The 26,426-nt window shown below is 36.1% G+C and overlaps 2 protein-coding genes and 1 pseudogene across 4 annotated transcripts in view; 1 reads left to right on the top strand and 2 right to left on the bottom strand.

Moving 5' to 3' along the window:
* Positions 1 to 265: 265 nt before the first annotated feature.
* RBM41 (RNA binding motif protein 41) lies at positions 266 to 7,507 on the bottom strand. The gene is made up of 6 exons (XM_008583990.1): positions 7,478 to 7,507; positions 4,325 to 4,441; positions 3,553 to 3,745; positions 3,039 to 3,243; positions 1,081 to 1,152; positions 266 to 285 (listed from the first exon to the last, which is right to left on the bottom strand). The coding sequence occupies exons 1-6, from the start codon at positions 7,504 to 7,506 to the stop codon at positions 266 to 268; spliced, it is 636 nt and encodes a 211-aa protein (XP_008582212.1). The 5' UTR covers position 7,507.
* A 2,870-nt stretch (positions 7,508 to 10,377) lies between these two features.
* LOC103599818 lies at positions 10,378 to 12,103 on the top strand (annotated as a pseudogene).
* A 611-nt stretch (positions 12,104 to 12,714) lies between these two features.
* NUP62CL (nucleoporin 62kDa C-terminal like) overlaps positions 12,715 to 26,426 on the bottom strand; it is a 101,178-nt gene continuing 87,466 nt past the window's right edge. For all 3 annotated transcript variants that reach the window (XM_008583986.1, XM_008583988.1, XM_008583985.1), the window contains exon 9: positions 12,715 to 12,914. In XM_008583986.1, coding sequence (XP_008582208.1) covers positions 12,838 to 12,914 — 77 coding nt within the window. In that variant the 3' untranslated portion in view covers positions 12,715 to 12,837. The remainder of the gene's footprint in view (positions 12,915 to 26,426) is intronic.

The following is a 26,426-nucleotide window of genomic DNA, read 5'->3' as shown; positions in this document are numbered from 1 at the left end:
TGAGCTACCACTTCACATCTATTAGAATAACCAAAATAAACTAACAATACCAAGTGCTGACAAAAATGTAGAGCAAGTGGAACTCTCACAAGTTGCTGGTGGGAATGCAAAATGATACAGCCAGTCTGGAAAATGGTTTGCCAGTTTCATATAAAGTTAAACGTACACTTACCATATGACCCAGTAACCACTTCTAGATATTTACCTTAGAGAAATAAAAACTTATTTTCACATGAAAACCTGTACAAGAATGTTCACATCAATATTATTCATAACCACCATAACCTGGAAAAAACCCAAATACATTACAATGGGTGAATGAATAAACAAACTTTGGAAGGTCCATACAATGAAATGCTACTCAGCAAAATGAATGAACAACTCGGATGACTCTCAAAGGCATTACACTAAGTGGAAAAAGCCAGTCTCACAAGGTTATATATTGTATGAGACCATTTATATGACATTCTTTAAAAGATAAAAACTAAAATCTGTTTCCAGTGATGGAAAACAGATCAGTGACTGCCGGGGTTATGAGTGAGGGTTGGGAGTGACTATAAAGGGATAGTATGAGGGAATTTTGGGGGGTGATGGAACTGTTCTCTATCTTGATTGTGGTGGTGGTTACATGAATCTACATGATTTACAATTCACAGAATTGTACACTAAAGAGAAAAAAAAGAAAGCCCCATGCAATTTTATTGTAAGTTCATTTCAAAAATAAAATATTAGCTATTATATCATCATCATCATCATCATCAATAGTTATACTTTACTGATTAATAAAAATATTCAGAATTATTTGTGAAATGGGATCTAAAAATTATTAAGGCCAATTTATGTCTGGTACAATAACTTAAAGGTATAGAGAAAAAAAACAACAACACTAAATGTAAAAGTTTTACAACTTCTACTAACTCCTCTCTTTAATATTCTATCAGGACAATATGCTCCCTTTGGATCATTTCCTATAAACATCGTCATATACTGCATATGGAAATAAATAAGTGCTCAACTTAGAAGTCTGTGACCCTAAGTTACATTCCTAAATCTAACACTGTAAGAAAACTCTCGACTTGCCTTTTGTGCCTAATTTTATCATCCTCTTCATTGAGGTCATGTACTTGTCTGCACTTGTCTTTTTGTGGTATGCTGTGAAGGTTTAAAGCAAGGAGTTTCAAAGATAGGAAACAGAACAGATTCATACACCACCCATCCCCCCACCCCAAATAACAGGTATTGCTCTAAGTGATTTACATGAATTACCTCACTTAATCCTCCTAATAACCCTATAACATAGCTATTATTAACATCCTTAATTTATTGACGAAGAAACTGAAGCATAGAGAATTAACTTGCTCAGCATCTATCTCACAGCTACTAAGTGGGGGAGCCAGGATTTTCCCAGGCAGTCTGCCTCCAGAGTCCATGTTCTTAATCAATATGCTATAATGTCTCTCCACAAAAGGTTGTTTATTTGTTCATTCATTCCTTCCTTCACCACTGCTCTGCCATCTCTATGGTCTCTCTATTTCTAACAAATCATTCAAACATTCTCATGTCTTTAACATATCATTTAAGCACAGATGATTCCCAATTCTATATATCTAGTTCTGACCTCTCTTCTGAGCTTCACTACTGCATTTCCAACTGCCTCCTCAATATTTGCATTAGATGACCCTACCACTCTCACAAATTCAACATGTTTAAAATCAAACTCATCATCCTTCCTCAAAATTTCCCCATAAAAGCTTTCTTTATTTTGCCAACTGTTAAGTCACACAGGCTAAAAACATCTGGGTTGTCTTTGACATGTTCCCCTCCAGTGACCCTCCTCCTTTATTCAAAGTCAACATGTTTTATCAGTTCTTCCTTTGTAATGGCTCTCATAACCAAACCTATCTCTCTTTCCAGTTCCACTGCATTAATTCCATTCCAGATCTTCATGCCTAAATGACTGTAATACTCTTAACATTCTCCCTGTTTCCAGTTCTTCCTCTCTCTAATCTTATTTATTGGCCACCACATTAATCATTTTCAAATATGGCTTTTATCATGTCATTCCTGGCTCAAGACCTTTACCATAGTCATACTAACTAACTAACTCTGTATAGGACTATACTGCCCACCAAATAAAGTTCAAAAATTTTAACTTCCTTTCTAACCTTTTCTATCACAACTCCCCAAACATTCCATAGTGCTCATACCATCTGTTGCAACTGAAATGCCATTCCCTCTCCTTTTTAAAGAATAAGTAGTATTAAAAGAACACTTAAATCTTACCTCTGCTGAGAGGCTTTCTTCAGTAGTGCCAATACACAGTGGCCTTTCCCTCCTCTGAACTCCTACAGCACTTAGCAACTATATATAGCATTGTTACTAAATGTCACATATTTATCTCTCCAAACAGGATGTAACACAAGGTCAAGAACCATTTCTTAAACTTCTGTGCACCTTCCACAGTGCCTGGTAAAACTTAATCTGTTAAACTAATTCTTTCTGGTTAACGCACATACTATTTATCTATATATTTTGGGCTAATTTATAGTCCATCCTAAAGTCACTTCACAATCTAGCATCATCTCCCTTTCCAGTGTCATCTCCTGTCATTCCCTGCTGCGCCCTGTACTCCTGCTACACTGAACTTCTCATTGTTCCCTAGACACACCAGGTAGTTTCACAATCCTGTTCCTGTTCACTCACTATCTGCAATGCCCTATCCCCTTTATTTACCTGACAAATGCCTATTGATCCATCAAAACTTAGTACAAATGTCAACTCTGACTCTCCTAACTAGACTTAGATGCTCTACGTTACTATGCTCCCTCAGCATTTTATTCATATCTCTATAATAGCAATTTCCATGTTGTCATACAACTGTGTACATATTTGTCTCTCTCATGGGACTATACATTCCTCAAGAGTAGTGATGGTTTGTCTTTCCCTTACTCCCTTCACTAACTCTTCATATTTAATGCCCTGCTGTTAAATCTTTTTCTCAATGAAAGAACATATCAAAGTCAGTGGGGCTCACATACCTTGGTAATAAAGAGCCTTAAGGAAGGAGTGACGATCAGCTCCCTGAAATAAAGACTTTTCTATTTCCATTTCTCGCCGGGTCAGCTGTTTGCTCTTTGCAAATCTTTGTGGCAGGCAAAGGATGCGCTGACGCTCTGAGATCCTTTCTTCAATATCTTGAAGACGTTTCTGTATTGCTTCAGGAGTTGCCCTCAGTTTTGTCCTCTGAAATCAAAGAAATAAGATGGCATGAATCATAGAGGACACATTCTGAAAGTGATGATCTGACAGCTCAAGCAAAAAAGAAGATGATTAGGGTCCAGAAATGAAAGTTTATAGAAAGTGCTACCTGAGAAGTCAAGGAATGGCTTCTCTTTTACCAATGTCCCTACCCTAAAAACCAAAGAAGATTCAGGCACAAAGCTCAGTTTTGTGAGAACTAAAAATGAAAAGGTTCTCAATGCCAAAATGAAGAGATCGTGTTCCTTCTTCTCCAGAAAAACAAACAAACAAACAAACAAACAAAACACTCACCTTTTCACCTGAAACATGACTTTTCCAGATCAAGATTTCTGTTTCACTGAGCCCTAGTTCCCTGAGAGAAGCAGTTTCCTGGTCCTTCTCATGCAGTGTCTGGAACTGGGACAAAGTCATAGTCCCAGCTGCTTCCTTCCCAAAGGGTTTGTACATAGTACCTGGAGCAAAGCTCTCTTTTTTAGACATACATCTGCAAAACAAGCCAGAAGAAAGTAAGAACATTTGAGATTACCACAATTCACAGAAATGGGGGCTCACCATTAAAAGAGGCACAATGGCACTCATCAGCAATTTCTCTTTCATATCCTATTTCTAGGCTAAGCACCACTGCAACAAAATGGAACTTCATCAACAGTCCCCTCACCAGGACTAATACATACTGAATCAACAAATACTTATTGAGCACCTACTATGCATCAGATACTGTGCTAGATACTGAGGATTTAATAGTTTTAAAAAGGATAAAAATGGTTCCTGCTTTTGTGAGAGAACAGTGGAAGAAAGGCAAGGAAACAGGCAATGATAATATTGGGTTACAAGTGCTATGTTAGGGTGCTGTAGGAGGACATAGGAAAGGTACTTGGCCCAGACTTAGTGGGATATTGGAGGTTTCCAAGAGGAAGTGACACAGAAGCAAAAAAACCCTGCCTAATAAGTAGAAGTTTGCCAAAAAACAGGGGATGGGAGAGGAGTGTTCCACCCAGGCTGTTCGTCACCTGGAGGTGAGGGTCTATGATACTCTCCACATGTTTGCAAAATCAACACCTACTCTTCAATTGAGACAGAGGTATCAAGTTGATGCTGAAGAAGGCTTTTCAGCTGCCTCTCCCCTTCTGTTTCCAGCTCTTCCAGGACATGATCATCAGTCTTCACACAGCTGCTTACCCTGGAGTAGAAATAAGAATATATACAGAACGTTGATGAGACAGTGAGTCTCTAAATACATTCCTTTTCTACATTTTACCATTAGTGACCCCATTTGTGCAAAGACACTTCTCTAACAATTCATTGCCCTTTATAATTCACTCCACAAACATTTACTAAATACACACTTACACAGAAGGCACTGTGCTATGTACTAATGGAAGTCAAAGATATTTAAGACATAGTCTCTAGGGCCGAACCCGTGGCGCACTCGGGAGAGTGCGGCACTTGGGAGTGCAGCAGCGCTCCCGCCACGGGTTCGGATCCTATATAGGGATGACCGGTGCGCTCACAGCGCTCACTGGCTGAGCACGGTGCGGCCGGTCTCAAAAAGGACAAAAAATAAAAAAAATAATAAAAAATAAATAAATAAAAAAAGAGACATAGTCTCTATCCTCAAAAAGCTTGCAATCTATCTAGGGAGAAAAAACGTGTGTGTATGTGTTGTGTGCATTTGCCCGTGAGGGGAAGAGAGAGAGAGAGGGACACAGAGAATATGAATGAATAATGACACAGAGACACACATGCCAAATTAGTAGAGTTCACAGAAGAAAGAGATAATTGGAAGCTACAGTGGTAAAGGAAAATGTCAGAAAGGTATTCTTAAACTGGCATTTGAAGGATTAGGTGTGCTGAAGAAAAGGACATGTATTCCTTTTACAGGGAAAGCCAAGATGAAGAGACAGAGATATGTACTGAGGGATAATGAGAAATTCCATTTAGCTGGCACTCATGTATGGAAGTACTGGGAGACAATCCTGGGAGTGGTAAGACTCAGACTGTGAATGGCCTTAAATAAACCGACTAAGGGGCCTGGACCTTGATGTATAGGCATTGGAAAGTAATTTATCAGGCAGTTAAGTGGTGCAGTGTAAGTGATGGTTTAGGAAGATGAGTGTGATTATAATATGCCATTTAGATTAGAAGGGAAGAAACCAGAAAAACTAGTTAGGAAACTATTGAAGTACAAGGTGATAAAGGTCCAGACTGGATTGGTAATAGCGGACATGGGGGGAAAAAAAGAATTAGATAAGCGAGATGTGTTGAAGGTGGGGGTAAGGAAGTCAAAGATAACCCTAAATTTTTAAGCTGTGTAAGTGAGAGAACAATGGTACCAGTGGAGGAAAGAAGTTCTAGATGGAATAAATGGTTTGGGAAAGGGAAAGTCTGTATTGTTTTAGCTATGTTGAGTCAACTACCTATTTCAGTTGAAACACCAGCATATAAGTATCAGGAATACTTCAAAGACATTGAGAATGAGGTGACAGCATGAGTGATTGGCTAAAAGGAAAGTAAGAAACCAGAGAATTATTGCATAGATGAGAATCTGAGGCTGAACATGGAAATCTCGAGTTATCTGTATTGACAAGATCTGGAGCTGCAACAGAGGAGGAGATCTCCAAAGGAGAGAGTATAGAAAGAAACATGAAGAGTGTCATAACATTTTCTAGCCTAGAAACTACTGTGTAGAAATCTAGGTAATGAAGAGTGTCATAACATTTTCAAGCCTAGACACTACTGTGTAGAAATCTAGGTAATGGCTAGCATAACTAATTCTAAATTACTGAAAATTCTTCTAGAGTATAAAGAAATAACATGGTTATGTAAGCATGCAACAACAGATTATGAAAGACAAAAAAAATGAATTAACTCCATGAGGAATACAAATATTAAATACCTTCCTTATAAAATAGCCCTTTCCTAGTGGGACTATGACAAGGCCTAGAAAAACTAACTACGATAATTATAGGAAAGATTCCCATACTCTAGAAAGACTTGGACCTATTTTGGAAAATTCTAAAATATCTTTAGGCACAAGATTTTAAAAATAAAATCCTTTTAAGTGTCTCAATTCTAATTTATTATTTAGAATTCCAAAAGTTCCTGCTAAGTTTAAAGTTTCTTTTAAATGAATAAACCATAGCTAAAGACAACACACACAAATCTCCAAAAGAAATGTTGAGTTAAAAAAAAAAAACACAAGTCACAGAAAAATTCATACAATATGTGTTGTATAACGTTGAAAAATGGATACAAGAAGAAACATTTTGTTTTACAGGGGACTTCTAAGGTACTGGCAATGTTTTATTTCTTAAGCTCGTAGTAGATGCAACCCTTTATTATATATATACAGTTGAAAGAAAAATTGTACATATTATACATTATTTTGCATGTACAAGATACATCATCATAAAAAAATTAAGGTTATTTTCAGGTGGAGAAAATCAAAAACGGTTTTTAAAAAGGTGCAAGGAACTGACAGTTCAGGAGAGCATATCAGTAAGAATTTTAAAGAAAGTGCACTATTTCAGAAGAGATGATTCTACCTGCGGAGTGAATACAAAACTAATTTAATAAAGATCCTTTAAAAAGGCTCTCAACAGTGACCACCTGAGGTTCAAGCAGCCACTTACTGCAGAACCAGTAGAGGGAACTGCCTTTCTTTTCCTACAATAAATCGAACTGGTTTTGTGTTTTCCTTCTAAATTTGTAGAAACAAAGTATCACCCTCTTATTTTAAAGATTTGAAAGCGCCATAAGGTTTCGGGGCCCGAGCAAGTCATCTGTAATACAGAGACACTGCGATTCAATGAGCCCACCCCGTGCCCATTTCTGGGGATGAGGTGGAGGTAGGGCGGGACGGGCAGGAGCGGGCCTGGGTATCTCGGGCGCTGGGAATCTCTCACCCAAGACCCTTCTGCCTGGGTGGGTCTGTCTGAAACAGGAAGAAGCCGCAGCACCCAGCCAGCTTGCGGGGCCTGTGCCGGGAGGGCTTTCCTACGGAAACCCGTCCCGGTTGCGGCCCTCGCTGAACTTCACCCCGCAGACCCGACTAGCACCGCTCCCCTCTTCCCTACTGCTTTGTCTTTCCGCTCACACGAAACCGCATCCCGAAAACGTGACAGACCCCAAATAGAAAGTCAAAGAAGCCATTTTCGAAGAAAAAGGTAGAACAGAGCTCCCCTTGCCGCCCGCTCCTCAGACAAGCCCTTCTTACCTCTTCATGTTTCCACAGGCCCCTATCATTAACTTCGGTAAACAGGCCGCGGACCTCAAGTCCCAGAATTCTGCGCGACAGAGTAAGGTGACGTAATGGAGCGCGGGACTCTGGGAATTGTAGTAGCACAATTGTAGAAACGGAAAAAGAAAGTAGGTGGTGAGTGACAGACAGGTAAGTTGTAACTTGTCCAAATATTTCTCTTGAATTTCTCGTAAAGGTTAAAAACACCCAAAATATCCAGCCTGTAAACCTAAGAGTCACCATTGACTTCTTGGCTCACTCATCCAGCACTAAATCTTGGCTCTTCATGAATTTCCCTCGAATTTGTCCCTATCAACATTGCTTTTCTTTCGAGGATTTATCCGGCCTGCTTGCTGCTTCCAGTCCAGCCTCTAGTCCAGCCTCTGCAGTGTAACTGGAGCGATCAGACACACATCTGACTATATCACCAGCACTAATGGTTCTCTATCTGTAACAGAGACTTCTGAGCTCTCAAATCAGAATCAGAAATCTGTATGTATTCAGGCCTGTGACTGTTTTACTGATAATTATGGTGAATTGACAGAGATAGAGCACAGTGATTAAAAGCATGAGCTGTTAGTTCCCAGAAATGGAAATGCAAATGTCTTTAAGTATATGAAAACAAAGATGACAATCTCACTTATAAGTGAGATAGAAATTTCAAAGTACAATGATTACCAGTACTCCTCAAAACTTATCAAGGTCATGAAAAACAAGGACTGTGTGAGAACCTGACAAGCCAAGAGGAAACAAAGAAGACACAATGACTAAATGTAATGTGTTTTCCTGGATGGCATACTGGGTCACATCATAGCTTGCATCAGGTAAATACTATATGCTGGTGGGGCTGAATTCTGCTGCTCAACCAAACTGTCCTATTGACACATTTGTCGAAGAGGAAATGGAAAAATACACCAAGGTTGCTAGTGTGTTTTTTCCCCTGGAAAGACGGCAAAGGGAGGAACAAATATTACACCGACCAGTCACAGCAAACTTCTACACAACTTCTAATAGAACACACAGCCTATCGGTAGTGAGGTGATACACACTACATTACAAATCCACCAGGTGGGATGAGCAGAGAATGAAAGGCTAAAAGACATATAAATAGCTGTGGAATTGCAACTGGAAAGCAAGGTCATAAGACATAATGTACATATCTCTGTATAACTGTAGCCAACACAAGTGGTAGGTACCAAGGGACATTCAGAAAATTGCACTAGAAGGAAAACCAGGCTGTTTCTAGCTCTGCCAAACTTATTAACTGTAATAATAGCTATTCTGTTTCCCACAGCATCCCTCTCCCCACCTTAAAATGATATCAGATGGTATATAAAAGGCTTTGAGATCTCTAGATATTATACATGGGCACAGAGATCTTACTATGAGGTAATATCACAATTTCACCCCTAGAAGAACTTATGACAAACTAAAAAATATGCTTCATTTGTCTTTCTGACAATTTAACAAGGTTAGTTTAACTAAGCCAAAAGCTCCTCTTTAACAGACACATTTTCAGGGTTTGTCCTTTTTAGGTGTTCTGTTCACAGCACATTTCTGAGGAATACGTTATGAAGCAATTATAATTCAAAGATATGGAAGATGTTAAAACCAAAAATCTTCTCTTGAATCTACTCATCAGGTAATATTAAAACAACTGTGCATGTATTTCAAATTTCCCAAATGAGAAAGCATAAATGTTGTTATAAAGAGAATAAATATAGCATCTTTTCAAAGGACAAAAACTGGATATGTTATTGGGATAGTGTCAACATTACAAATTTAAGAATTCTCCTTCAGCTGATATCTTAGCTGTTTAACAGTGTTTAGGAGGGGCTCAAGACTCCAGTGCCTAACATAAATGCTGCCTTAACATTACTGGCAAAAATAGGTTAATTATAACATTTTAATTAATATTTGTACAACAACATCATGTTTTTTGGACACATTAGACCCAGAGTCAGAAGGAACCTTACAGATGATTTAGTCCAAGGTTGCAGATTCCAGACAGTACATTAAGATCCCTCAGTAAATCTTACAGTGTTACTGGATTGATGTGGAAGCCACTTGCCATTCTCTGGCATCTTACATGTACTGGAAAAAAACACTAGACACCCAGTGAAGATGGTGCAACAGTAAAATAGTACAAGCACTAATGTAGCCTCCTCTTCATTTTCCTTAGGACATGTACAGTAATCGCTCTACTAGTAGTGAAAAGACATAAAGGAATCTCAAGACGTCGGAGAAATAAAAACAAGTTTCTTCTCACAAAACAGTTGGGAAAACCCTAATATGGTCCAACTCTTTCATTTTATAGACAAAAGATAATGCCCAAGAAAAAATTATTTGTCCAGTTAATTAGGCAGAAACAAGAATAGACCCAGTGTTTCCTCCAATACACTATATTCTCTTTAGTAAATGTGAAACTTAACTTTTTCGCAAGCTACTTTACAATAATTTACAAAAACAATAGGGAAAAATGTCTTTATCTAGGGTATAATAGTAATGATACTGAACTCAAAAATTAGAGATTACTCAAAATTATATTCAAAAGCTGTGTTAACCTATAGAAATCATTTACAAGATTAAATGGTCTCTGGATTACGTCTACATTCTGTAATTTTGAGTGGTAACAAAAACTTACCTGATAAGAAGCTGCTTCTTAGAAAAGTTTGGATAGGAAAAAAAGAGGCCATGTAAGTTCTGGCATTTAGTCTATCACCAAGACCAATCATTTCGAATATTCATTTCAAAAATATTTTCTTCCCTTCAGAATGGTCGTGGGCAGTCAGTAGAACAAAATTCAGTTCAGTAATTATAGGCAAATAAGCTCTAGTCACTTAAAAATTTTTAATTATTTTGGTGTTATACTGTTATTTTTTAAAACATCATCTTTATGACTTAGGTGAAACATGAAAGACAAGAGACTAGACTGTTCCAAAGCTAAGAACAAGGCTTTTTCTTGAAAAACAAACAGATAGAGTGGCTGCATCGGTTGTCCGCGTCGCGGAGGGCATTGGCAAGCCTCCAGAGCGACAGTTTCCACAGGGCTGCTGCGAGCTCCTGGCGGTGGTGTGAGGACGCTCTGAAAGCAGAGCGGCGGGGCGCCCGTAGGTGTCGCGAGCCGAGGCTTCCCTAACCACTCCATGCCTGGTTGGAGGCTGCTGGCGCAAGCCGGCCCCCATGTGCTGGGTGGAGGTGCGGGCGGCCTGGGTGCTGCCCTGGGCTCGGGGAACAGGACAAATGTCTGGCTTTTCGTTAGAAGTCTCCATGGCAAGAGTGGTACTTGGTGGGATGAGCATCTTTCTGAAGAAAGTGTCCCATTTGTTAAGCAGTTGGTGTCTGACGAAAATAAAGTCCAATTAGCAAGTAAATTATTTCCTCTGAAAGATGAACCGTGGCCTATACATCCTTGGGAACCAGGTTCCTCTAGAGTTGGCCTTATTGCCCTGAAGCTGGGCATGATGCCTTTATGGACGAAGGATGGTCAAAGGCATGTGGTCACATTACTTCAGGTACAAGACTGTCATGTCCTAAAATATACTTCAAAGGAAAACCATAATGGAAAAATGGCAGCACTAACTGTAGGAGGAAAAACTGTATCACGTTTTCGTAAACCTACATCTGTGTTGGAATTTTACCGAGAACTTGGATTGCCGCCAAAACAGAAAGTTAAAATCTTTCATGTAACAGATAATGCTGTAATTAAGTCAGGCACTCCTCTTTATGCTGCTCACTTTCGTCCAGGACAGTATGTGGATGTCACAGCCAAAACTATTGGTAAAGGTTTTCAAGGCGTCATGAAAAGATGGGGATTTAAAGGCCAGCCTGCCTGCTAGTCATGGTCAAACAAAAACCCACAGGAGACCTGGAGCTATTTCAACTGGTGATGTTGCCAGAGTCTGGCCTGGAACTAAAATGCCTGGACAAATGGGAAACATAAATAGGACAGAATATGGACTGAAAGTGTGGAGAATAAACACAAAGCACAATATCATCTATGTAAATGGGTCTGTACCTGGACATAAAAATTGCTTAGTAAAGGTCAGAGATTCTAAGTTGCCTGCCTATAAGGATTTCTGTAAAAACCTACCATTTCCTACATATTTTCCTGACGGAGATGAAGAGGAATTACCAGAAGATTTATATGATGAAAACGTTTGCCAGCCCAGTGCACCTTCTATTATGTTTGCCTGACATCATTGGACATGGAAGAGCTTTACATATTCTGTGAGCTTTGATGAGTCAGAACAATAATATAGCCAGGAATTATATTCTCCTTTCTTGGTCACAATACCACATTTCTCATCTTTGTCAAGGGCATAAATATATCACTCATCCCCTAATTAAATTTTTTTAGAAAAATTACTACATTAAACAAATCAGTTAAGTAGACTGGATTTGCTAGAATTGGCAGTTTGCATATAAGCAAAATATTTGTAATTTGTGGACTTCATTCTTTTTTATTACACATTCCCAAAGTTATCTTAATGTTTTTATAAATTTAACTTTTATTAAAGATTTGTCAGTCTTTGTGAAGGGGTGATTGTGGAACAGTAGAAAACCATATGGGTACTATGGTGCAACCTTTTTGGATTAAAAAAAAAAAACATTTCCTGAAAAAAAAAAAAAAGAAAAACAAACAGATAAACAAAAACCAAAAACTATAAATCATATGCTAAAACCAAATAAAACATCAGTATAACTATACATAAGAAATAACTAAATTGCCTGACCCTTATCCTTTTTAAAATAACCTCAAGTCCTAAATCTACCCTAACGTTTCCTCCCTTCTCTGAATTTCTATAACTTTCTGTAATTCATAACACACTTCCTTGTATTGTTTATATTATTTTTATACAGATGGGCATTAATTATATCTCAAACTACACAATAAGTTCCTTAGAGAGGAGAGCGACTTTATAGTATCTAGCACTATGCATTGAATGTAACAGGCCCATAGTAAAGACTGGTTGGCATATAGTTTTTGGCAAACATCTTTGATTTGGATGGAATGAGAAGGATGATGTATATTGGTGGTAGGATGTGAAATCTAGGGAGTAAGATATAAATTATGTACAGAGTCAACATCTAATAGGTTGCTGCCTGGACAAAGGGGCTAATATCATTTTGATTTGCTATCACTAAAAGCAAAGCTATAGTCTACATAATTCTCGACAGCACAATATTTAAATGAAAAGCTAACAAACAAATACATGCACACACTTTATTGCAACCAAAGATGAAATAGCAACTGTAAATACTGCTCTATTACAAATCATCAGAATTTGCAGGTAACAAATAATCCAAAAACAACATGCTGAAGATATGGTTATTTAATCAAAAGCAATCTTGACATTGTATGCTGCTGCTTGTAACGCTGTTATCTCTTCTACCTTTCTCTGCAGCATGTCTGTAGGGGGAAAAGTCATAAAATCAATAATCTGAGGTCAAAATATCCCAGGAACATAACAACTTACATTTTGCCTTCATCATATGATTTATAAAACTTTACATATCAATTTTAATAGCATTAAGTTTTAGAAAATACAGAAGAAAAAAACCCCATTTATCTGTTTGGAAACTATAAAAACAGTGGACAAGACTGTTCTTCATCTGTTCTCCCTAGTTTTCAGACAACTAACAGTCTACTTCACATTTATGTTTTGTTGGAGAGAAGTGTTAACCATTTTTTTTTACTCATTATAGCCTAAAAGTTCCACACTCATTACAGTCATTAAATTGAGAGTATAGATGTTGGTGAGTCTTAGCTACCTATAAGCAAATGAGTATACCCAGTATACTTACATTTCTGCTCTTTTCTTAGTTAAATATAGTTCCTTTATTAATCAAATAATTTATTTAACTTAGTGGTTCTTAAATTTGTTCAGGTGCAGAGAACCACAGAATATCATTAATATTACCATATAAAACAGTAACTCTCTGCTAGTGTAAATAAGCTATTGAAGTAAGCATGATAATCTGAGTTTTTCTATTAACATGTACAAATAAACTTGGTCATTTGTTTAATTGTCCATTAATGCTTACTAGTAGATAAGCAATACTGGTGCCCTAGAAGAAAGAAAATTTTTACAAGAGAAAAACTGAAAAACTAAAAGATTTAAACAATATACTTTAATTTTCTTCAGCCAATTGGAAAAGTCCTAATGTTATTCAGCTGTTAAAGTATAATAGCTCATCCTATTTAATATATTGACATTCTGCAAGATCACACTTTAAGAACAAGTGATTCAAACAATGGCTGTCTACTAAAAGGCTAGAAAAACAGTGTATGTTGAGCCCGGCAAAATAAGTCTCCTTTCTGTTGTAATAACTAACTGCAGGGTGCAATTTTCTCCCCTAAGTAACATTTTTTAATGTGATGGAAGCACAAATGAGCACGATAACAAACCATTAGCTTGAGACTTGCAGTGTCAACATAAGCACAATCTACTAATTTGCTGATTGATACATATTAAATGCAAAGGAGTACATTTACAACAATTCTAAAAATCAATAAAATGTCAAGAAACACAAGTCAGCATTATTAAAGTCTTACTATAAACATTTTGTCATATATTCTAATTGAATTGGCAGGACTGTTTCTGTATTAACATACTTTAAATTTTTTAGGACTTTCATTCTTTAAGGACAAAAACTACACGTAGGCACTTATTGTCCAGAGTTCTGGTCCTGTAATAAGCATCAGTGATTGGTTCCTGCCAGCATAATAAATTATATGTCATACTAGAAGTAAAATGTTAGTAATAGTTAAAATGTAGGGGAAAACATGCCATATACATTTTGACATTATTAAAACATAATTGTACTAAACAATATAAAAATAAGAAAACAATTCCATTCATAATAGCATAAAAGAGAATTAAAACACTTATGAATAAACTTAACAAATGAAGTATAAAACTTATACACTGAAAATTATACAACACTGCTAACAGAAACTAAAGAACATCTAAATAAATGGATAGAAATTCCATGTTCGTGAATTGAAAGATTCAATATTGCTAAGATGGCAATTCTCCACAAATTGATCTACAGACTCAATGTAATCCCTTATAAATTCCAGCAGGTTCTTTTTATAGAAATAAACAAGCTTACTTTAAAACTTATATGGAGAGGTAAAGGATCCAGAATAGCCAACACAATCTTGAAAAAGAACAAATTGCAGGATCTATGCTATCCAATTTTAAAACATGCTACAAATCTACAGTAATCAAGATAATGTGGTATTGACATAGGATAGCTATAGGGATCAACAGAACACAAACACAGTCCAGAAATAAAACTTTATATTTATGGTCAATTCATTTTTGAAAAAGGTACCAAGGCACCTCAATGGTGGAAAGCATAGTCTTTTTCAACAAATGATGCTGGGAAAACTGTATATTTACATGTAAAATGAAATTAAACTTCCACTTCTAAGTACACACAAAAGTCAACTGAAGATAGATTACCAACCTAAATGTGATCACTAAAAGTGTATTTTAAAAAACAATAACAAATATCCATCAATTGATGAATGAATAAACAAAATGTGCTATGTCCATACAATGGAATGCTACACAGAAATAAAAAGAAATCAAGTACTGATATGTGTTACAACATCGATGAACCTTGAAAACGTTATGCTAAGTGAAAAAAGCCAGACATGAAAGACCACATATAATATGATTCAACTTAGATAAACTCTCCAGAAAAGGCAAACCTATAAAGAAAGAAAGTAGATCAGTGGTTGCCTGGGGTTTGGGATAAAAATGGAGAATAACTTCGAACAGGCAAGAGAAAATTTGGGGGGGTAATGGAAATGTTCCAAAACAGAATTGTATGATGTTTGCACAACTCTATAACCTTAGCTAAATGGGTATTGGTTAAGATGATATATTTGTCTGTTTAAAAATATTTAAAAGTTTTTAATTATTAGCATATTCATTCGTTCAAATCATGATATTTCTTTTTGCCCTTTGCCCGACCTATCCCTTCCGAAACCCCTCCCTCCTTCCCCCCCCATCTCTAGTGTCCTTAGGTTTGTTCTCTCCTTCTGAAAGTTCAATGTATTGTTGTGGTCTTTTCTCTCTTTCTTTCCTTCATTCTTTCCTTCTTCCCTCCTTCCCTCCCTCCCACCATTTTAAAAAAATGATTTATTACCCCCTCAAAATTTTGGTGAAACTGCTTCCAGCCAGTCCCATTCCGTTTGGGGGACAGATGTTTTCTTCAACATAGCCTACTTGCAAATATTGTAGGTAACGATTCAAAGACTTTCACAGACAGTTATGAAACGAAGAAACTTAGTCATTAATCCCCAATGCAGCTTTCTACTTTAATGAATGATTTTATGTTTAAGTTCTCCATAGAAATTGTATTAGATAACAATAAGTTCACTGTCAAAGAAAACAATGTACTCTCATAAACATTGCTATAGTATATCTCCTTGTCTCCTAGAAAAAATCCAAACAGAAAAATGGTCAGAAGACAAACATAGGCAAATTATAAAGTTACATACAAATTTTTTATAATTTTTTTTTTTACTCAACCTCATTATTAACCAGAGGAATACGAATTAAACCAGGGAAATATTATTTTCACCTACACATTTTGGCAAAGAGTGATGATGGTGGTGGTGGTGGTGGTGATGATTACAGAGATGTTAGTACTAGAAGGACTGCAGAAAAATGGGCATCCTAATAAATTGCTGGTGGAAATAAAATTAGTACAACTTACCTGGAAGGAATATATATCAGAAGTCTTTAAAACAGACATTATTCCTGATTCAGCATTTTAACTTCTAAGAATATTATTTATGTCCAGTAATCGCAGATGTACCTTAAATTTATTCAGCACAATTTAAAATAGCAAAAAGTTGGAAACATTAACCAATACCTAACAATAAGTTATTAATTAAATGAACTATGGTATATCCATATAATGAAATATTTGGCAGCCACTAATATGTAGGATATTTAATAACATGAAAAGATATTTATGTACACGTCTGTTCAGTTTTGTATCGCTTTCTCCATCAAAAGCTGAATACAGTGTGCTGTGTAGATATCAGAGGACAAATATATTGAAAACATATACTGGACCCCAAGCTCATGTCAGGCATTGCTAAATTCTGAAGATACAGAAATGATTAAGACATTATCTCTATCAAGAAGTTCAAATTCCAGTAAACAGACCTGTAAATAAATAACTGCAATACTGTATAATAAGTGCTGACATTATAGTTTGCAGAACACAGTATGGACACAAAGAAAGGGATAAACAACTATTGAAACGAAGGAAGGCTTCATAGACAAGATGGCTCTTAAACTACATCTTGACATGGGAGGAACTACCAGGCAGACAATGATGGGGCTGGGTACGCCAGCCAAAAGAAACTGAACATCCAAAAATAAGGAAGAGGAAAGAACATCAGGTATTTACAAAACAACAAATACTTCTTCTTCTTCTTTTTTTTGTCCTTTTTGAGACCGGCCGCACCGCGCTCAGCCAGTGAGTGCTGTGAGCGCACCGGTCATCCCTATATAGGATCCGAACCCGTGGCGTGAGCGCTGCTGTGCTCCCAGTGCCGCACTCTCCCGAGTGCGCCACGGGCTCGGCCTACAACAAATACTTCTTAAAAAGGAGTGCTGCAAACAAGAGATGAAGCTGGAGAAACAGGTAGGGGTATTCTGTATATTATGTGAAGAACCAGAATTTATCATTGGGCAGTGGGAACTAGTGAGGGATTTTAAATAAAGAGATGACTAGAACAGAATATCATTTTATCAACATCACTCTGATAGTAGTGTGAAAGTGATTTGGAATGGAGTAAGACTGGGGAAAGGACACCACTAAGGTCTCTAGTTAAAGATTAAACACATGCATTTACTGCTGCTCCATTCTAAGACACCTGTAAAATAGTAGTAAAGAGATTTTAAAAAGACGAAAAATATAAAAGCATAAAACTATGAGGACAAAGACAACAAAAAAGGAGAGATAACAACAAAACTCTGAAAATTGCAACTGGATTTGTACTGGAGAGCCCTAGAAAGAATATAGAATTGGCAAAACTAGGTAATTCAAAGTGGTGTTGAAAGTAGATCTGGAAACAAGATTATGAATGGTTAAGAAGCAGATCTTTCCTCTCCTCCACATCTTACATCTGGGAGATTCTTTCTACCCAAGCCCAGCAGATGATTTTTCTTTGGAGAGGGTGAACCAGATAAGCTCTGGATCAGGGACACCAGTTAGAGCTGAGGGCAAAGATTCTGTACCAAAACCAGAAATTAAGTGAAAGTTTACAAGGGATTAAGCTGAACTTTGAGCCTTCAATCTATTTTGTAACAGTTCTCAGAACACTGGCCTAACATCAGCCTTATTAATCTCTATCCAGAAGCTAGAAAATTCTTCCCCAGAGTTCTTGACTGGCTTAACAGAAAAATCCTAAAGATAATGGTTAGAGGTCCCCCAAAGAAATGGTCTAGCCAAATTATCCTATAGTAAGTTAACAAACCCCACCTATAAAACTTTTTAGTGTATCGTTCTTGAATATAAATGGACAACCAAAAATCACCAGACATTTGAGGAAAGCCTCTAACATGAGAACAACTAAAACAAAACAAAACAGAAAGATAAAGAAAGCTATAAGAAACAGTTGAGGAAGAATAAAATATATTTTTAAATCATTAATATCCTCAGAGAGAGAATACTGAATCCATGAAGTAAGAACAGGATGCTATTTAAAACACACATACACAATATCATAAAACAATATAACAAGCTCTTGCAAAATAAAAATTATGGAATAAAGCAAAGATCAATAGAAAGATTGGAATGAAAAGCTGAGTGTATATCCCAGAAAATTTAAGAAAAATAAAAGGAGAAAACAGAGAGAAGACATTTAGATCAGTCTAGGGCATCAAACATTGAAATAAGAGGATTTCCAGAAAGAATAGAGATAATATAGGGAAGGAAATTCGCAGAAACCTAATTTAAAAAATAGTCCCAAACTGAAAGAAATGAGTTTCTTCATTCACCACTAGTGGGCTCAGTGGAAGAAACAGACCAACACTAAAGCTCATCATCTGAAATTTAAGTATTCTGAGGAAGACCCTAAAATCTCCCAAATTAAAAATTAAACACAAAAATGAAGAGACCACACAAAGGTTCAGGAATCAGAATGGCCCTCAAAGTTAGAAGACAATAGAACAACTTCTCAAATCAATAATCTAAGTTCCTACCTTAAGAAAATAGAAAAAGAGCAAAATTAACCCAAAGCAAACAGAAGAAAGAAAATAATAAAGATAAGAACAAATATTAATGACATTGCAAACAGAAACACCATAGAGAAAAATCAATGAAACAAAGCTGATTCTTTGAGAAAAAAATCATACTATTATAAATCCCACAGCCATTAAAAGGATAAAAAGGAAATCCTATGAACAATTTTATACTTATAAATTTAACAACTTAGAAGAAATGCACCAATTCCTAAACGCCACAAACTCTGAAAACTCAACCAAGATGAAATAATCTGAACAGTCCTAGAAACACAGAAGAAATTGGATTTGTAATTTAAAAGTTCCCAAAAAAGAAATATACAGGCCCAGACAGTTTTACTGGAGAATTCTACGATTTAAAGAAGAATTAATACCAATTCTTCACAAACCCTTCTAAAAATAGATGCCAGTATTACCCTAACATCAAAACCAAGCAAAGACAGTACAAAAAAAAGAGAACTACAGACCAATAAATCTCATGAACACTTAAAAATCTCTCATATATTTAAAAATTGTCATAAAATACTAGCAAATCAAATCCAACAATGTATAAAAGGAATTATAAACCACGACCAAATATAATTTATTCCACATATATTAAGGCTAGGATCCAACATTTAAAATGTACTAATGCAATCTCCCATATCAATGAGTTAAAGAAAAGTCATATGGTTATACAAATTGATGCAGAAAAAGCATTTGACAAAATCCAGAACCCATTCATGATAAAAACTCTCAGCAAGTTAGAAACCAAGGGGAATTACCTCAACTTAATAAAGAACATCTGCAAAAATCCTACAGCTAACATCATACTTAAGTTGAAAGACTGAAGGCTTTCCACATAAGATCAGGAACAAAGCATAATATCTGCTCTCATCACTTATTCAACATAGTACTGGAAGTTCTAGCCAGTGCAAAAAAGCAAAAAATAAATAAATGGTATACAGATTGAAAATAGAAGAATACTGTACCTATCTGCAGAAGACATAACTGCAAATAGAAATACATACACACACAAAAACAGCCCTCCTAGAACCAAGCGAGTTCAGCAAGGTCAAACGATATAAGATCAACACACAAAAATTAACTGTATTTATATATATATATACACACACAGACACTAACAATGAACATGTGAAGGACGGTAATGATAATAATAATAATAATAATCACTACAAAGAAAATAAAATACTAAGGTATAAGTCTAACAAAAGCAAAGCATGTACATGTTATAGGTGATGAAAATTACAAAATGCTGATGAAAGAAATCGAAGAAGACCCAGATAAATTTTGGGATATACCATTTTTATGGATGGAAAGGCTCAACATAGTAAAGATGTCAGTTCTCCTCAAACTGATCTATAGGTTAAATGTAATTCCTATCAAAACCCAGGAAATTTTTTATGGAAAGACAAAGGAACTAAAATAATGAAAACAATCCTGACAGAGAAGAATAAAGTGGGAGGAATTGCTCTACCAGATATTAAGGCTTACTATATAGCTACAGTAATGAAGACAATGTGGTATCAGTGGAAAGAAAGACATAAATACATGGAATAGAGACCTCAAAGAAAAGACCTACACAAATAGTCCAAACTGATTTTTGACAGACGTGTAAAAGCAATTCAAGTGAAGAGGGAAAGTCTTTTCAACAAATGGTGCTGGAATAACTGGATATCCATAGGCAAAAAAAACCCCCAAACATCAAAAAAACACAGAACTTTGATATAAATCTCAATATGTTATATAAAAATTAAATCAAAATGGATCACAGCCTTAATTGTAAAATGAAAATAATAAAACTTGTAAGAAAAAACATAGGAAAAATATTTGGGATATAGGACTAGGCAAAAAGTTCTTAGAATTGACACCAAAAGCACAACCCATAAAAGGAAACATTGACAAAGTAAACTTTGTCAAAATTAAAAACTTTTGTTCTGTGAGAAGTTAGATTGTATCAATGTCAATATCCTGGTTGTGATATTGTGGTACAGTTTTGCAAGATGTCACCACTGGGGAACAAACAGGACTTCTATATTATTTCTTACAACTGCATGTGAATCTACAATTACCTCAATAAAAATTTCAATTAAAAAAAAAGACCAATACACACAAGTTAAGGTTTTGATTCGCAACCTCTTCTCCTAGAAGTGCCAGCTCAGTAGGCACATAATATAACCCCCAATTTATGTCAGGAAACAGTTTTACCAAATCTATTCTCACTGCTTAGCATGGTTGGCCGTCTTTTCAGCCTTCAACATATGCTCCCTCATTGTTTGTTGCCTGCATGCTAAGCCAATGCCACATTTTAAAGTTTTAGTTATTGTAGAATCCACCTTCTGCATTAGTTAGGTTATGCTGCTGTTTAAAAGCAACCTTGAGATCTTAGGAGCTTATATAATTAAGGTTTATTTCTTATTTAGGAAGAGGGAAAAACAGAGAAAGAGAAAGAGCAATACTGTCCTCCCACTAGTCATAGCTACTTTTAAGAAAATACCCAGTTTATTAAAATTAAAATAACATTCACAATAAATGTACTTGAATTTTCAGTGCTAATTACATCCAATGGGAAGAAGAGGGTTTATAGAGATGCACAAATCTCTCTTCTTGGCCATGAGAATTCACATCCTGGTCTTGCCACTGATACATCAAGGTGGTGACAAGACACTCTGCTTGTGTATAGCACTGCCCTTCACATAAAATTAATAAAATACATTTCAAGGGAAGGTATAAAAAGAAAAGATGGTCCAAGTATCTTGAATTTTGGGGGGCAGGGAGGCAAGGTAGTTTAATTATTACATCTTAAGTGGTCTTTGCTCAGTCATTGGGTTGAAATATTACTTACTATTCTAGTTTCATTTCAAATTCTACCTCTCCCAGGAAACCAACTAAAGATTATGTTTTCCTTCCTTTACCATACCCCACCCCAACTTTGTACCTGTTCAAGACAGAGGTGCCATTGATGTTTATACCTCCTACACTGAGTAACACAGAGCCTTGGCACACAGTAGGTGTTCTTTATTTACAGTCACAACTTCTCTGTGATTTTTATCTACATCTAAAAGAACACGTTCCAATTATATAGCTCTTTGGTTTTCAAAATGCCTCTATATGTATTACCTTACTTAGATGGAGCAAATTATTAAAAACTCAAGAAGGTTAAGTAACTTCTCAAAGGCCAAAGCTAATAAGAAGTGATACTAAAACCTGTATCTTTAGACTCCCATCTGACAGTACTTTTTCTATTACAGTGTACCTGTTTGTCAAATGCTGTGAAATTTTAAAATAAAAAATACTATGCTGAGTTAATAACTGGCACCATAGCACAACACTATCTGTTGTGCCTTAAAACACTGAAGTGCTCAAAATGAGGCCAGACGATATGAATCTCATCTGGGGAGGTTTAATTTGGTGAAATACTAGCAGGTCATTTTATCTGTGAGGTAGCCATTGAGCATGGGCCCCAGAACAGGATTATAGTAAGGCTCCAGTGTATTTACGTTTTAAGTCACTAACGGGAAGAAAATTGCTTTGGATAAAAATCTGTCTCACAAACAATATAAATTCTTCTACTATTTGGGAATGATTTGAATTATGTTACATATAATTTATCTGGGGAGGCTCTCCAGCTTGAGGAAATTCACTTGCACACAAAATGTACATAAGAAGGATTAGTGAGAAATCTAATTTTGCAGATGTATTCAGTGTATTTCAAATCTGGATTTACATATAGAAAAGAAAGTTTGGGAAGTGGAGCTTTGAGAATATTAACCATCATACACTCTCCTAACAGGAGCTTAAGACTTGCTCAATTCTAATCTTAGTACCGCAATCTAATTTACAAGAAATTCTTTATAATCAAGGAACAAATGTGTGACAATTAATCTATTTTGTCTGTAAACAGGAGCAGAGATGAGCAAGTGGCTCATTAAACAATGGAAAGACATAAAGTACCTTTCAATTAACTCTAATGGAAAGAAGTAAATATCTCTGTTGAGCTTAAGAGACCCTAAAAGGGAGTCTCACGAACAGGTGTCTTCGTGCTGCTGCAACATCTCTGGCAGATCAAGAGCATTTGCTTCTCAAGTATCTGCAGGGGAACATTATACTCTAGAACACGATGAGATGACTTCACCAACCAAGATCTCCCAGAGAATTTAAGAAAAAGAGGAGGTAAAAGAAACAACCTTGATCAGTAAATCAGGTTCTATTCTACAAGGTGAAAGAGGAAGAAGACACTTTCATTAGAATTCAAAAGCATCTTTTGGCACCTCAGCATTTGATACTCTTCAGATACGAGAGGGCTGAAAATAATTAATAAAAATGTTTTAAAAAATCTTTTCTTGTCTGGACCAAAGCTTCTTAAAAATATATCCAACACCAAAAAATCTAATTTAAAATAATCTCCTCCAACAATAATGATTAACATTGGGTAAAAATGAAATATGATTATGAAATATCACACAAAGCTGCTTCTCTAAAATGATCTTAAAGGCATTTTATGCAAGAGTTAGTAACATCACGATAGATGACTAAGAATATTTGTCAAAAAAATAAGGTGTTCATAGACAATCAGCCCAGAACTAATGGGACCGTATTTTGGAAATATCACAAAATCTCTTATGGCATTTTCTGTTACTCTAAGGAGTAAGAGAATTCCATAAGAGACTGCAGTGATTATGGATGAAATATATTTTAGTCTTGAAGTTATGGAACATTTCATGAAAGAAGTAAAATGCCATGAAAATACTCACCGTACTTTCAAATAATAAGTATAAGATTTTTCACTACCTGTTCCTTTACTATGATGTTTGATAAATATTAATGAACATAACAATGGTTTGGTATATGAAGAAACAGAAAATACCAATCCTTCACCCCACCTCCCCTTCTAAGAGAAGCAGCTCCATATGCTTAAAGCAAATAATAAATTGGCTCAGATGGATTGCCAACTCTGTCATAAGTGGTCCCAAAAGAGCTGGAGTTGCTGCAGTTTCAGTGACTGCCAACTCAGAAGACAGATGTGTGACTGCAGCATTGCCATCAAGCCAACGTTGAAATAATGCTGTAAATTTCTACAAAGAGAAAGATGAGAGAGGGAACTGGTATTGACTATAGTAACTATTAACTTCCAATTATCTATACTAATCAGGAAGAAAAGAGGCATAGACAAATCTTAAACAACGGATACGTATCAAATTTAAAAACTGGGCATTACTTGTACATGTTCAGATGCTCCTTAAGGCAATACTCTTGTATTTATCTCTGACCCCTTTCTAGTTCAGTCCCATCATTGACGGTTCTATATAGGTTAGAGGAAGAAAGCGGTCTGGTTCTCTATAACTTACTCGTGGATATTAAAAAGTTAATTGGGCAATGTAATATTTTAACATATTTAAAGAATAATGTTTAATTTTCACATCACTTTTAAACAGCTGATTTTTTAGTTAAATATGCTATCCTATTAGTGTAACAGTTGTCATGTTCTATGATGGAAAAAAATTTGTACAGACATTAAAGATATTACATCATAAAAACATTCCCCAGAAACCTTTTAAAAATAGAAAAATATAATATTTGTATGTATTGTTAAAATAAAATAGCACATTAATTAGTTTTTCTATAACTATTATTTGAATGTGAATAAATGAATTCATTGAGTTTAATCTTAAAACTTTTAGTCCAAAGACCATTTCAGCAGACATGACCCAATTAACCATTAAAAAGCAAAATTAAACAACAACAAAAAACCTCTCTTACACAGCATTATCAAACCCTGCCACCTTCCATTTCTTGATCATTTCATTTCCTGATATGAAAAGGAAAGGCTTCTTGAGTGGGAATGAAAAAAAGGAGCTGACAGTTATTAAGAATTACCAGGCTTTTTCCATTCTTCATCATAGCATCCCTTGTCTCAGTTGAGAACCTATATAAAAAAAATCTCATCACCTCTTTAGCTGAAGTGAATTTTTAGTAGAAAAGCAAGTCCCAGTAATCATTACTCTCCATTGTTTTATTCTTTTGACACTGTGTTGACTGAGAACTTTACCCTGACAACTAAAACTTACATCCCTTCCAAAGTACTATCATATTTTGAAAACCCTTCACCTCTACTGATAGGTACTTGATTATGGTTTGTTTTTATATCCCAAGATGCCTAAATTACAATTGTTTTAAGCGCATACCAGAAGAAAGAATACAGTTCTGGTAATAAGGAAATCTGGATCCTGGTCCTAGCTCTGCCACCGGTTAGCTGTGTGTTCTTAAGGAAGTCATTTGACCTCTCTGGGCCACAGTTTGTTTAAGGTTGTTTGCAATGCTAACAACCCTAATTTCATTAAGGAAACGCTGGCTGAGAGCCTTGAGATTTCACTTGTGACAAAGAACATCCCAGCCAAGAGAAAAATCACTATAATTTTTCTTTACAGCCCAAATTACATTTTGACACCCCTTCAACTCCACCCAAGAAGCACTGCTCACTTTAGAAAAATATGCGACAGGAGGAAGACAACCAAGTCAAACTTTGTATAATCTCATTCCTCAGTGTTTTCTAGTTACTGACATTCTCCCACATCTCAGCTGTCCTCACAACTACTGTAGGTAAGTGTTTTTTCAGTGATAATCTTCCTGGAACTGCCTTCTCTAAACCAAATTTAATAGCTACCCTTTAAACCACATGACCTGTCTTGTCCCCCCACTTCCATATACATAGCAAATTCTGATAACTAGTAACCAGTTCTGCCACTACCATCTACTGACCACCAACCATAGGCCAGGCACTGTTCAAGGAAAGTTATACATTGCTTCTTTTAATCCTTACAAAACCCCCAAACGGTAGATATTATCCCTCATTTTAAAAATGAGGATACAGACTCAGAGAGATTCACTAACAATTAAGGTCACACAACTATTAAGTGGTAATGCTTTGACTGAACCCATATCTATATGACTCAGAAAACTTTCCTCATCAGGTAATTTTTAAAAATGAATATTAAAGCAATATAGAATTTAACACCCCTATGATGATTCAAAACATAGTCTAGAAAGAGGACATTTCTTCCTCTAACACAGGAAAGAAGGAAGGAAAGATGAATGATGATAAAGTTATGTCTGGAAGGGAAAGAAGCTGAAGAAGTTCATGGTTGATAACCTCTATTGATACAGAGAATGAGGAATCCAGAATGCCAAAGAAAATTTGTATTATTTTATGGCCACATCTTTAAAAATAGTAAGTCTGATTGGTTAACTATCTCCCATTTATCTCAATTCCTGAGGTCTCACTATATTCCATATTTAGGCAAAATCTATAAAAATGATTTCCCCCAATTTTTATTTTAAATCTACAGGAAAGCTGAGATTATAGTAAAAATTACAGACTTGTATACCATTTACCTAGACTAATATACTATTACCATTTTGCCACAAATTGCTAGATCTCTTTCTCTTTACAAATGGTTTTGGCCGAACCACTTTTTTTTTTTCCTTTTTGTCTTTTTTCGTGTCCGGCAACGGATCGCAACTCTCAGTGTTGTGCCCGTACTGGACTGGGACCAGCAACGGGATCGCAACCCTCGGTGCTGCGCCCGCACCTCGCTCAGCCAGTGAGCGGGAACCGGTCTGTATGTGGGATCCAAACCCTCGGT

This window comes from Galeopterus variegatus, unplaced genomic scaffold (genome assembly GCF_000696425.1).
Source record: "Galeopterus variegatus unplaced genomic scaffold, G_variegatus-3.0.2 Scaffold3117, whole genome shotgun sequence".
Classification (NCBI taxonomy): Eukaryota; Metazoa; Chordata; class Mammalia; order Dermoptera; family Cynocephalidae; genus Galeopterus; species Galeopterus variegatus.
Note: the sequence above shows the minus strand (reverse complement) of the source record. Positions and strands in the feature narration are given on the sequence as shown.